We start from the raw sequence: 14,360 nt of genomic DNA, 5'->3' as shown, positions 1-14,360 counted from the left end.
ATTGTCAATCTCTGACACAATTGCCATTTTAGCATAGAAGAGCTTAAGGAAGCAGAAGCTGCAGCAATTTGTAATTTTGCTACTACTGTTGAAGCATGTTAAATAAAACAAGTTAATTCCTTTTTCTGTATGTATGAAAGAAAAGACTTTGTGCATCCCTGAGGAATGGTGATGTTTCTGAGCATGTGCTTTTATAGTTCTGCCTGTCCTTGAACTTGCCTTTTCAGTCTGGCAAAATTAGCTTATAGTGTATAAAGCAACCTTCTCCCACCCGGTGCTCTCCAGATGTTTTGGACTGCAGCTCCCTGAGTTCCTGACTATTGGCCATGCTGGCTGGGACTGATGGGAGCTGAAATCCAAAATTTGGGGGGTGGGGTGTACCAGGTTGGGGAAGGCTAGGACAGGAAATGGTGACCTGCCCAGGGCTTCATTTGTACAGAGATGCCACCCTGGAATCTGCTTTCAGTACATCCATCAGTGAGGAACTGCAGCCTGTCCTCTTACCACACCCTTAGCGTACAGGGAAATGGCTGTGACGGCAACAGTTTATTCCAGTGCAGCTGTGATGTTGCTGATTTTTATGTGTGCTAGTATCCTCTTCACCTGCACAACCAAGAAGGAAGGACGTTTGTTCTAAGAATTAATGAAAAGGATTCTAAATTCTAGTGTAATTGGGTCCAGATACTGTTAGGACTTAAGTCAAAATCTAAAATGAAGAAATAAATTTTTAATTGATATGTTTTTTGGGTTATAGAGAATAACTAGGGGACGATGATATGAAAAGGTATGTGTCCCAAGGACTTTGTATTTTATTTATATTCTGTATTTGTATATTTTAATAGGTTGTATGAATGGGCCTAAACCAGAAACTTGTAACAGAACTATTTCTTTTTTCCCCTATGTCAAAGCAAAGGGTAATATATTTATTTTTAAAATATACTGTAAAATATATTTTAATTGTCATAACAAATTATGTATAATTCCAATAATTTATCAAAATGATTCTACAAGTCCAATCCAACTACAACACATTCAGAATATAAATAGATAAATATCAATACCAATAATAGCAGTATTATACAATTACACATTTAGCAGGGCTACAGTATTTTAAAATGCCATTCTACCAGCCTTCTTTAAAATATGCCCCCCCCACACACACACACACACTGTCCTTGCAAGCCTGTGTTTCTCCTTCCTTTTGCCATTGTTATACGCCCCCTCAAGATGTATTGGACTAAAGGACAGAGGGTTGGTGCAGAGCATGCTGTGAGGGTGTAATGCAATTAAACAAGGATGCTGGCCATCTGTCCTGGTTTTCACCAGGCTCAGGGATGAATCATGTGTTCCTGTGAAAGCAGAGTTGGGGCGCTCATCCTTCCCACTCCTTATGTGTTGATCCCGCTGATGTCTGGAATGAGACAGTTGCAATTTAATTTATGGGAAGGTGATTCGATGGGGGGGGGAAGCACAGCAGGAGGGCGTGTATTAAAATCCAGAGATGCATGTGTGCACTCACTATGCGTGCAGTTTAGCGAAGTGGCTGCATGTTGAGATGAAGAGGAAGGAAGGCAACATTCTGTAGTGTCCCATGTGATGGGGTGCTTCACTAGGGGAGTCATTGTAGCAAAGGCTTGCTGGGAAAAACCTCTGGGGAGGTGTATATATGCATGCAAGTTGTGCAGTGTTTCCATGTGGAACAACAAGCAGGCCCCCTCCTTTCTGCATCCACCAATCCATTAATGCTGTTTGCTGTGTGTGTGTGAGAGAGAGAGAGAGAGCGAGCAAGCGAGCAAGCAAGCGTGCACAAGTGTATGTCTTCGTTCAGAGCTAGATGTGCGATTAGCTGTGTTCCTTATGAATACAGATGGCTCAACAACCTTTCAACTCATGTAACCCCTAACTTCCACTTTGTGGGACTCTTGTCTTGGTTGCTGAGCCCAAAAACAGCACTTCAAGGGACCGTTCCTGCAGCTTGGCAGTCCAGTTGGTGCCTGCTTTCTGGGATTCCGCAATTAATGCATTTCTTTCATTTAATTTCAGAGAAGCTGAAGAAAAGGGGACTCTTGGATTTCATAACTTGGGCCCTGAGCTTCCACCGCCCCCCCAACACCCCCCCCCCGCCCTGCCACTGTTCTCTTACTGCTTCCTGCTAAAGAGCATGCCGATGAATCCTTCCAGGTGCTGCTGAGTGCAAACCAAAAATAGCAACAGTGATGTTGCTGAATGCAAACAAAAATCCCTATGGGAATCCCTATGCTTCTGTCCATTTTTGAAAAATGTTGCTCAGACCTCTTACCAATGATTTGCCCAAGCAAGACTTCGCTTGGATTTTCACTTTACCTTGTTAATGAAATTTGGTGGCAACTCTAGTTGGAATGTTATTTTGAATCTTGTTTTAGGAGGCGCTCTGGTTGATTCTGGGCAGGGAGGCATGGGGGAAGAGGAGATGAAATCTTTTAATTCTAGGTCACTGGCTCCAGTCCACCTTCAGATGCTGATAGAAATTGCTTGCATCAAAGAAATTACAGCTGGGAAATGTTACTTAACTTGCAGCATTAACCCCCATACGTGCAGTGTTCCTTTCTGCAGGGCTTAGACCTTCTGTATGTTTCCTAGTTCAAGCTGTTACACACATTCACACCCCTCTCTTTCTGATTAAAATCAAGACAAATGCGTACCTCATCACATGAAAATCCTTTCAATATCTGTTTTGTCACCAATACCTATGTCCAGAAACCCACTTGCTCTTTGAATAATGTACACCTCATGATTTCCACTGTGGTGGATTTGGTGGGGACACTATCCTTCCATTTACCAGTAGTTGGGAAATCATGTATGAGAGATCAGCTCCCGATAATAGGAAGGTCCTCTGGTGTCTATCTCAAGAAAGGGCATAGTAGAAATAGGCTCCCTCCCATGGCAATAATATCACCCCTGATGCCTACCTGCTGAAACATTCCATTGCTCAGGAATCTGGAATAGTGTCTGGGCTGCCTGTGGGTTGTAACCAGTGGTTGCATGTGCAGAAAGCACCTTGCACCAGTGATCTTACTTTTTCTGTGCTCTCCACTGCAAGCCCCTTCACCCCACAGCATTTCTTTTTGGGGCCCTGGGGGAGAAGGAATTATCCTGTGCAGCAGGGGCTGTGTTGCACAAAGCAGTAGTTCAAGGGGGAATCCCTCAGAAACAGGCAGATGGATCTTGTTATCTTGACATTTTTAAGCAGGCATTGCTTGCTTGTGTCTGATTTTCTTCTTCTGTGGCCCTCTAATTCTGATTCCCAGTCAAGGCAGGAATATGAATAATCTACAGTATATTTTGATTCCTACAATGCTTTTCTGTTGGAAATTTGTTCCCTGTGTGAAGCTGGATTTTGCCTTGACTCCATGGCAGAGCCAAGCTTCTCCTCCTCCCATGTGTTTTTGACTGCAACTTCTTCCATCCTTGAATGGCCATGCTGATAGGGGCTTATGGGAGCTTTTCTTTAGGATGATGTTCCAGCATCTTGGTATCATGATGGGGGCGGGGGGGGAGGGGTGGGTGGATGGCAGCATTTTCAGAAGACAAAGTGAAATTATCCTAAACTTCCTTCATGCATCACTCTTGCAGTATCCCAATTGCATGGAATCCTATGTATGACTAACATGTGGACATCTGTAAGCAGAACTAGGTGCATGGACCATCCCCCCAGTAGTTCTGTGATGACTCTTCCATACAAGTACTGAGTGAAAAAGTCCTGGAGCCACTGATCAAAGGCTTGGTGGCTACAACATGGGATTCTACTCTGGCATCCTTGACTTTTGCCACAAGACAAAAAGACCTATGAATTATTCATGGGGGAATTTGCCCAGGGCTACCTATTCGGGCTTAATTTGTTAGATTATGGCACATTAGGATTACTCTTTTCCTGGGGTTGGATTCGAGACCGCTCCAGTAGTCTTTGACTAGCAGAAGCACATGAGATGTGTGACTCCCGTAGGAGGTTTCCGTACTGGTACCTCTGGCTTCAAATATTACTGGGTCTAGATGCAACATGGGGGTTTAACTCCAGGTCTGCTGGAGTCTACTGGGACTCCCACACTGGTGCTCTGCTGCTGCTAATAATGTGGTGGTTTCCAAGGTTTTGGGCAACGTTCACCCATTCTAAAAGGAAGAAATACTTTTGCTAAATTACTGGCTTTTAGATGAAAGCTCCACCCACCCTGAGAGCTTCTTCGAAACTGAATTTCACCCTTTGGCTGAAAGAGGTTCAGTCCTCCTGAGATACAGGGGCATAGCAACCAATTGTGACACACCAGTAATGCACAAATGGACCCCCCCCCCCCCCAGTTTCCCATGGCTGAAGTGGATGCCTGGTCAACAGCTGTTAGATAACCCATGCCTAAACTATACTCTGCATTTCCTTCTAGCTGCAGTTGAATTGTAGTTTCCTTTTATAGTTTCTCATGGTTGATTTGTGGTCTGAGGTGTCATTCCTTACCCCTGACCTCCTGAAGTATTAGCACAGCTATTGCATTATAGCCCCAAACAGTCTCACAAATTGTTGCAACTGTTGCTAACAGCTGTCCCAGGCAGTTAGCCCATAACAAAGCCTGAAACTAAAGAGTACTTCATAACTGCCAGCCTCACAAGACTCTTAAGTACCGCAGGACAATACTGAAAGAGTTTCTTGTTATTGTATCTGCCATGTTGTCTGCTCTTCCCATAGGGGATCTTGTTTCCTGTTTCCTGGAAATATGATCCTGGAAATAACCATGATATTTCAGAAAGATGGCCACTCTTCTCAGTCTTAGAAACACTGTGTCAGGATTAAATATAATTTAGTTTACCACCTTCCCTAAAATGGAATAAGAGCTCTCAGTGTGACTTCACAATGAAAGGATGCCTTTCTTTCAGACATGAAGTAGGATTCAGGATAGTGTGTGTGTGTGTGTGTGTGTGTTGGGGGGTGTTCTTTGTGATGACTCATTCTTTCCACTCACAGTGGCGGCATCCAATCTGATAGGATGCCTTCCTTGAAGTCAATCTGCTTCCTCTTTCCTCCTAACTCCTCTTTTATTTTCCTTACCCCTTCCTTTTGCCTCCCCTAATAATTACACACATCTCTGGAACAGTGGAGGAGGCCATCATCCATGTTGAGATCTGCCCTTCCACAGTAATGGCAAAACCGTCCTGCCCTGGAAAGTCCCGATGCAGTCTCACTTTGGAGCATACAGTTTTGTTGGCCTTGGGGCCTAGCCATCCCTTTGCAACCTTTCCATCTGAGGCAGGATTAGGCCCTGTGAAGGTGCGGTGTGTTTAGCTGATGTTGTTCACTGACAAGTGACAACTGACATGCTATTTCAAACCAAGCAGTAGAGACCTAGAGTTGAAACAGCAGAAATGCAGTGAGAAGTCAAATATACACAGGCCCAGGTGGTATTGCAGGAAGGGTGAAGCCGGCAGAAAAAGTTAGAGGGAACCCCAGTGATTTAGGAGGTGGGGAAGGAACTTAAGACTTTTGGCTCCATTATTTCCTACCCTCTGATGGGGCTCACCTAAAGTATTGCCAGTTCTCCTCCAGGTGATGGAAGGCTGCCAGCAGTGGGCATGGTGCACTTCCTGGCCTTGCCTACTGTAACAGGGTGTTGTGCCCCATTACCCCTTGGCTTTACCTCCTTTACCCCGATGAGTATTCAGTGGCTTCCTGGCCTTTTTCCATTTTTTCCCTCTTCTAAGCAGTTGAATTTTTTTCCTTATGCTTAGTTATTGTCAGGAAGAGCATTCCGCTAAAAGAGGTGAGTATCCAAGCCCCCACCCTTTGCCTTCATCCTCGCCCACCACTGAATGCACCCCCCGCAAAGACCTTCTTCAAAGTATAATTTGACCCTTAGACTGAAGCAAGTTTGACACTCCTGCACTATAATATATCTTATTTATATTTTGGTTAGTTTCACCTGGACTGCAGTCAAAGGTCTATCCTTTCTCTCTACTGATTGCTAATGAAGAACCTTGCTTCAATAGTGTGTGAGTAGCCCATGAGGCTATAGCTTATGAGGAGATCGTAGAAAGGAGCTTTGGATCCCTGCCAAAGGAAAGACAACCAAACATTCTGAAGGCATATCTATTTCACTCCTGCCAGTCATTTGTTCTGTCTTTCCTCCTGCACTGCAAGGTACAAAGAGCATCAGATGTGGGAGGAAGAGAAGCAGGTTGCATTTGGGAAGCCAGTGAGGGCTGACTTCCACCAGAAAATCAGCCCATAGGATTTAGGATAAAAAGATTTAATCTGCCTCTGTCAGATATTAGAATATGGCCTTTATGACCTGTGAATTCTGCTTGTCAGGGCAGGAGCATTTCCTTTTGTTAGAAACCCGTTCTGTGGAGTTGAAGTTTGTTTTACTCTCCAAACGGAAACACCTCCTTTTTAGAAAGTCAGGTGGAATCCAGAGTGCCCCCCTCCCCTAACTAATAGGTTGGGATCTATTTTGCATGACCGCTTCTGGAAAGGAAAGCTGAGCACACATCAGAATTTACTGCAATATATGTCAACATGTACTAATATGAAACTTTCTGCTGAGTGTCAGAGCAAGGCCAGTTACTGGTATGGACGGAGGAGTTGCCTTCAAATTAAGGAGAGAGGAAAGGGAGGTGAGCCTGTGGAGCTGTCTGCCCACTTCATTCCTTGCCCATATCCATACATGATTGGCTGTAGGGTTCAGGGTTAGCGCCTTTTCTCAGGTAGGACCATTCAGCCTTCTGTTGCTTCCTGCTGAGCCTGGGGCTCCCTTTCACTTCTCTAGCTCATCTCCCAAGCAGCATTCTGTCCCCTTCCTTCTGGTGACTGGGAACAGTGGTGTCATAGCGGTAGGTACCACTTCCTGCACTTTTGAGGCTATAAAAGAAGAGTGCAAAACCCCTTTCAGCCCAAGGGCTGTATTCCACCCACATCCTGGGGTGGGAGACATTACCAGTGGCAAGTGGGACAGAACAGAGAGACTGGGGCTGAATTACAAAAAGGAGCACATTTTAGCTCAAAGTTCTCGGTGCCAGTAACTAAATCTTTAAAGAGACAAGAGATAAAAACAGGGCTCTGTGTAAATAGTGTCTTGGGTTCTTTCCCCCACCTACAAAACAGCCTTCCCCAGTTTGGTGTCCCTCCATTGGGTTGAACTACAACTCCCATACTCTGCCTGGGGTTTATCGGAACTGTAGTCAAACACCTGCAAAGCAAAGGTTGGGGAAGGCTGTTCTGAAATCTGCTTTCTCTTTGCCCTTGCCATTTCTGTGGATGGAGAAAGAGGAGCACAAACTACACAAAAGCTTACCATGCTTTTTTTAAAAGTAAATTTTATTATTATTTTCTACAAACTAAAAAAGAAACTAAAAAAAAAAAATCAATCATCAGAGACATCAGACCTGCTGGGTCAGCCCCCTATTTTTTTTTTGTAGCAATCCATAGACATATTCAAATCTACGCATAGTCCCATTTCTCCAAAGGTAAAGGTTTCCCCTTGATGTGAAGTCCAGTCATGCCTGACTCTAGGGGGCGGTGCTCATCTCCGTTTCCTAGTCGAGGGAGCCAGCGTTTGTCTGCAGACAGTCTAAACACCAAAGTGCACGGAACGCTGTTACCTGCCCACCAAAGCGGTACCTTTTTATCTACTTGCATTTGCATGCTTTCGAACTGCAAGGTTGGCAGGAGCTGGGATGGAGCAACGGGAACTCACCCCGCTGTGCAGATTCAAGCCGGCGACCTTTTGATCTACCAGCCCAGCAGCACAGTGGTTTAAACTACTGCGCCACCTGCAGTCCCGTTTCTCTAGCCAATAATAAAAAGAGTTCCAAGTTTGATAGAAGTATGTATTCTCTTTCTCCTTCAGAGACAAAGTCAGCCTGTCCATTTCAGCACAGTCTAGAATCTTTTTTAAAATCAGTTCATCAGTGGGTGGTTCTTCATTTCTCCAATGTTGGGCAAATACAATCCCTGCTGCAGTAATTACACATAGAATCAAATACATTGCTTGTTTATCAACATCATCAGGAACAATGCCTAGTAAGAAGACTTAAGGTTTAAATATTAAAGATTTTTGTAACATTTCCTCAAGCCATTTATGTATTTTAGCCCAATATTTTTTTGCCTTATCACAAGTCCACCAGATATGATAAAAGGTACCCGGTTTATGTTTGCATTTCCACCATCCATTTGACATATTTGGAAATATCTTTGCTAATCTATTTGTTGATAAGTACCATCTATGAAACATTTTATAAAGATTTTCTTTATATAAGGTTGCTAGAGTTACCTTGATATTTCTTTCCCACAACTTTTGCCATTTCTGTAACTCAATATTATATCCCAAATTTTGTGCCCATGTTTTCATAGTTTCCTTAACTTGTTCATCTTCCATTCTCATATCCAAAAGAAAATTATACAGCCTTTTAATCATTTTTTCATCTGATTTTAAGATCACTTGGTCAAATGTTGTTAACTCCTTATAAAACCCCCACATTTTATCATCTTTTATCTTGATTGTATTTGAACCTTATGCTACCAAGATATATTAATACCCTGCTCTTGTAATTCTTGGTCCTCCATCATTATCCAAAATATCATCATATCTCACAATCATGTCAAAAACAAAAGCTTACCATGTTGTAGCCATAATCACAGAGTCGTCTGTCTGATGGAGTGTGGAGCCCATTGTTCCTGTGCAGGCAGGTTCTTGAATTTCTGACTATGGTGGTTGCAGCAAGATGGGTCTGATGTTATGGATGGCCATTTCTATGCAGTTACACCATGGTTTGTTTTGTCTTGGAAGGATCAGCAGGTGGTTAATGGCTTTCTTTTGAAGATACCACATGGCCTCAACTTGGATGTGTTCTGATGGCTTGCAAAGAATTATGTTTTGGATGCGTGTGAAATGCTCTCAGGAGATATGAATACAGCAGCCTATATAATAGCTTTCTCCAGATGTGCATCCCTCAGAGGTGTTGGACTACAGCCTCCGTTATCTTCAGCCAGCGGGCCATTGGTTTTACCGACTGGGAATGACCAGAGTTGTAGTCTAACACATCTGGAAGGTGCCAGGTTGAGGATGTCTGCTGAGTCAGGACAGGTGTTTCAGGTGGAGATGAGCTGTGATGCAAAATATGGTCCAACTATGCAATGTCTTTAACAGATGTCTTTTTTGTCACTTAACAGAAACAGGACCAGGATGATGCCGATGATGACCTGGAAATTGCCATTGATAACACTGCTTTCATGGATGAATTCTTTGCAGAGGTGAGGAGAGTTGTGGAGAGCAAGCAAAGGAAACTAGGTCCAAGAAGTGAAGAGTGGTGATATACTGAATTTTCATGGGACCTGATGTTTTTGCTGTGAAAGTCTTGGTTCTGAGGGGGCTGCAGAAATATTCCATCTTCCTGCATACTCTCCCTGCCTTTCATGGCAATTTAACCCTGCCACCCCAAAGCACACACACCATTTCCTAGAGGAGGGCATATGTTCCAGTAAGCCAGGCAACCAGACCAATTCCCCTTGCCTTGCCACTTTGCTCAGAAAAAAGAGAGCACAAACTTGCACAAAGAAAATGCAAGCAGACAATAAGAGATGAAAAAAAATTAAAAATGGAGGAGCACATTACTAGCATCAAGGCCAACACTAAATAATTATTTAAATATTTCTGAAGCATGAAACCAGCTAGGGAGGCAAATGGGCTATCAGATGACAGTGAAGTTAAAGGAGTACTAAAAAAAGGATAAGGTGATTGCAGAGAAACTGAATGAATTCTTTTAATGCAGAAGATATAAGATGGATACCGGTGTCTGAACTAATGTTTTCAGGAAGGGAGTCTGAAGAACAGTAGGAAGGAAATGCAAATGACAAACTGAAACTGGGCCCAAATGGTATTTATCTGAAAGCTCTGAAAGAATTATAATGTGAGTTTGCTGTTCTTCTAACAAACCTATGGAACATGTTCCTAACACCAGCTTATGTGCCAGAAGACTGAAGAATAGCCAATATAACACCAGTTTTTAAAAAGGGATCCAGAGGGGAACTTAGATTAGTCTGGCAAGACTTGTTCTTGATAAATCCATGCTGGCTTATAGTAATTACTCCACTGTTGATCCTGCTTCACCTGGACTCCTTCAAGCTACATGACAAGATGTGGTTCTTTACTTCTAATAGAAACAATTCTCATGCAGTTACTTACATTACTGGAAAAAGTGTGAGCACATCAACATAAAGCTAGTATTAGCATAGCATTATTGGTTTATTTTCATTTGTAAGGAAAGCACCCATACTTGAGGATGCTGCTAAGGTTGGAAAGGTAGACAGTAGATGGCTTTTGGCAGGAGTACTGAGCGACTGGGAAATGCTTGGTATGCATGAAGGTGTTCAAGAAATCCTTGCCTTTTTCTATGAAGTGTTATGTTTGTGATAATTTTCTGATTTTTTTTGTCTAATACTCGTTGCTGCTGATTTTTCTGGTGCTCCTACAATTATACCAAGTGATGCAGCTATTGTTAAACAGGTTTGCACGAATTAGCTTAATATACAGTGAGGTCTGAGCAAATGAGCTTAGTGCTAACTTGGGGGAAGCTGGCTCTCCTCCTCTCCTCTCCTCCATATCCGTCATGGTGGGTGCCTCCTCATCTTCTTCCTCTTCTTTTGCAGATTGAGGAGACTCGGCAGAATATTGACAAAATTTCAGAGAATGTAGAAGAGGCAAAGAAGCTGTACAGCATCATCCTGTCTGCCCCTATCCCAGAACCAAGTGAGTAAGACCCAAGCCCCTCGACAGCAGTGCTTTTATGGGCTTCTGTTATGTGCAGAACCCAGATTCAATCCTGCTGCTGCAGGTCTTTCCTGAGTGAAAGCTTTGCTAGGTAGGAAATCTCGTTTCTCTCCCTGCCTTTTCATCCCTTGCCTGGCTATCAGCCAAAGGGCCTGGTACTAGGACGAGTGGGGGAGTCAGCCTTTGAAGAGGAACAGGCCCTGGGAATCTTTTCATGGCTTCCCACTCAGATGCGATTCTTTCTGCCCCTGGATCTGAATGGGTGCTTCCAGACTGCCTGGAAAATGCTGTGTGAAGAGATCTGAAAAGAGGAGGCTGAACTGCCATCCACATACCACCCAGTGCTCACATCTTTGCTTGTGTTCTGCAGAGACCAAGGATGATCTGGAACAGCTCACGACAGATATCAAGAAAATGGCTAACACCGTCCGAAACAAACTTAAGAGTAAGAATTATATTCCTTGGGCAGACCACATTCAGGCATTGTTACTTGTGTTGCTTAGATTTTATTCAGGTCGCTTCTGCATTTTGCACAGTAGGTACAATTCCTGCGGATACATGGTGTATCCTGTAGCAAATGCACAAAGTGTGAATGACACATGCCATTGTCTTTAAGCACACATATGCATATATATTGGAGAGCTCTGAGCTGATCTCAGTTCAAAGCAGACTCTCCCAGTTCCCTTTTTGTAGCCTCCTTCAGGACAACTCAGTTCCAGCCACCAAAATAATTATTTCAAGATTTAAAAGCAAAATATGGTGTGTTGTTTAATTAGAAGTCTCGTCCGATCTAATGCACATTTGTAGATTCCCCTGGCTTCCCAAAAATGTTCTGATTGCCATTGTGAACCCACATTCCATTGCTCCTAGTTTTGAAGTGCTATCTGTTTAGTTTACTTAAATCTAAGATTTTGAGATCTGCTAGCTTTTTTTTATGAGAGGTCATATTTGCCTCCCCTTGCTCCAGTGAGGCATGCTGCAGAGCTAAGCATACATTTTTATAACAGATAGAGCTCTGAACTGAAGTGGATTTTTATTTTTTTCATCTGTGCGCACGTGTGCATGCACATACACAGAGATTCTATCAATAGGGCCTTTTATGCGTGCGCAAGCACTAACGGTGCAGTCCTATGCAAAGTTTAGACATAAAAATGGCCTGCAACCTTCCCAGCTGAGGGTTATGGGCCTCTTCTCTGTCTAAATTTGCATTGGGTTACACCCTAGGAATCTGAACTGCACAGGAACAGCTTTCAGCCCTTGACATGCACAACTCCTTTCCTTGAATGTGCAGGCATGGAGCGGAACATTGAGCAAGATGAAGTTCGGTCCTCAGCTGACCTGCGGATACGGAAGTCCCAGGTAAGCAGGGCTTAGTAGCGGGACCTCTTGGCCTCCCATTAGCCAGTGCTAGCTCAGAAATGAAGCAGAAATGGATTTTGGGTAGCAACAAATGGTGAACTGCAAGGGTGGGCAGAGGGTGTGAGGCTGTAGATCTTTTGGAAGTTACATTTTCAACCCTCTGTCCTGAGCTCATACCTAAGAGGGCTAGTTATGATTCTTAGTAGTGAAAAAAAGCTCTCTGCATAGGCTCAGATGCACTTTATTCCTTTGCCTGTTTTATGGCTGAGCTCTAGTACTTAAATATATTCCAAATTGAAGCCCTGACTCAAATTAAACCCTGGAAGCCAGAAACTTTATGAAGAAGAAGTGATGTTTCTAGACAGTACGAGACATGCTGCCAACTGCAGGGAATTTCATTTTTAATTTTAATGTAGATCAAGGGTAGGATCCAGACACAGTCATACTTGGAGAAGACCCAGTGAAATTAATGGGACTTGTATTAGTCACCAGTCCATTGATTACAGTGTGTCTACTCTGACTAAATTTGGGTGCAAACCATTTATCTTCGAGTTTCCAGTTACCAGAAGCTGAAGCCAGTAAATTCTGTTGCATTGGTCAGAGAGCTAGAATGATAAAAGTTTATTCCTGTCACCAGCATTCGGTCCTCTCCCGAAAATTTGTTGATGTGATGACAAAGTACAATGAAGCACAGGTTGACTTCCGGGAACGGAGCAAAGGGAGGATCCAGCGGCAGCTTGAGATCAGTATGTATGCTCTTTGCTGAGTGAGCCTGGGGAGGCCAGGATCCTAAAGGACTGAAAGTTTGCTTTCGGGAGTGGAATTCTTCTGGCAGATGCATGACCTGCTCCTCAGGGCTTTCTGTTTACTATTGGTGTAACATTACTTCTCTGTTCTGGAGCAGCAACTGCTCAAAGTTCGTCTCTCTCAGAACCACCCTGACATTCCTTCACACTGACAACCATTCAGGTTTCTCTCCAGGGCCTAGCTCCAGTAGCTGCCATGACCCCGACCTCCTGGTTTCTGAGATTTCTCCTTGTGTTGCTCTTTCACCCCTGCCCTCTTGGATCTAAATGAACTCTTCCTGACTGCTGGAAAGGAAGTTAAGGTCTGGAAACTTTAGAAAATGAAACCTGAAATTCTCAAGCAGAATTAATAAATACGCTACTATTTATATTGGGCTTTTTCTGAATGCTTGAAATACCACATATACATTTCCTTGGCAGGCATTGCAACAGCCCTGGCATTTAGCTCAATTTCATTTCCAATTTCAGAGACCAGTAATTGTCTTTTTGTATTGTTATCACCATCACCATTTTGAAACAGCATCGGCAAGATTTTCTATGGTTTCCCTTTATGTGAAGAAAGAGAAACAACCCCCAAGAAATGATTTTTTTTCTGAAAAGTGTTGGGCCAATTAGTTTTTTTATTTTTAGGCACTTGAGAATGCTTTATCTCCTGCTTTTTAGCCTATAAATGTCTTCGCCATTTACTGTTGCATGTGGCATCATCACCAGCATTCATTCAAATGTGCTGGTAAATTGGCCATGATACAAAAATAGAATAAATTCAGCCATGTTATACGTGAGTGCAGTTTAGCTCGCTACAGGTAGAGATCTGACATTACAAGAGGATGCAGACTTGATGTGTCTGTTTTATTGTTAGCTGTTTGGGCAAGTTCTTCATTTAAAGCCTAGTACCATTCTGCACTTGAACACTCTGTTGTGATAACCACTGATGATCCACTGGCCCTGAGACTGGTGTGGCGGCAAAGTGGTGAAGTGAACACGACTACTGCATGGATGTAATCCCCTCTTTTCCCATCCCAGGAGTTCTTTTAGCTCACATGAAAATGTTGCAAACTTTGAAGGACTTGTTTTCTCCCTCCTTTTTCTTCCTGGGATGTAGCTGGGAAGAATACTACAGATGAGGAGCTGGAGGAGATGTTAGAAAGTGGGAATCCATCAATATTCACATCTGGGGTGAGTACTGTGATGTGGTGGTGGTGAAACCCATGGGGAAGAACCCTCTGCTCGGTTATTGAACTTGGGGTTGGAATGGGGAGAAAAAGTAGAAGTGGACGATCCTGGGTGCCCAGGACTATCTATGGATGACCAAGGGTTTGTTCTTAGGGGCACCAGGAATCATTGACTGAAGCAGCAAAATGGTAACTTGGGAAGCAAATGAAAAGGGAAAGAGAAGCTGGGATGGGGTGAG

General features: G+C 43.4%; 1 protein-coding gene across 5 annotated transcripts in view; it reads left to right on the top strand.

The window, feature by feature from the left end:
• STX3 (syntaxin 3) overlaps nt 1-14,360 on the top strand; it is a 47,859-nt gene that overhangs the window by 21,147 nt on the left and 12,352 nt on the right. For all 5 annotated transcript variants that reach the window (XR_006413797.1, XM_044420779.1, XM_044420778.1 and 2 more), the window contains exons 2-7: nt 9,188-9,268; nt 10,664-10,763; nt 11,155-11,229; nt 12,076-12,143; nt 12,781-12,889; nt 14,052-14,125. Coding sequence is in view for 4 of the 5 variants with exons in the window: in XM_044420779.1 (XP_044276714.1) it covers nt 9,188-9,268; nt 10,664-10,763; nt 11,155-11,229; nt 12,076-12,143; nt 12,781-12,889; nt 14,052-14,125 (507 nt within the window). In the remaining variant the exon portion in view is untranslated. The remainder of the gene's footprint in view (nt 1-9,187; nt 9,269-10,663; nt 10,764-11,154; nt 11,230-12,075; nt 12,144-12,780; nt 12,890-14,051; nt 14,126-14,360) is intronic.

This window comes from Varanus komodoensis, unplaced genomic scaffold (genome assembly GCF_004798865.1).
Source record: "Varanus komodoensis strain SLA01 unplaced genomic scaffold, ASM479886v1 scaffold110, whole genome shotgun sequence".
In the NCBI taxonomy this organism is placed as follows: Eukaryota; Metazoa; Chordata; class Lepidosauria; order Squamata; family Varanidae; genus Varanus; species Varanus komodoensis.
Note: the sequence above shows the minus strand (reverse complement) of the source record. Positions and strands in the feature narration are given on the sequence as shown.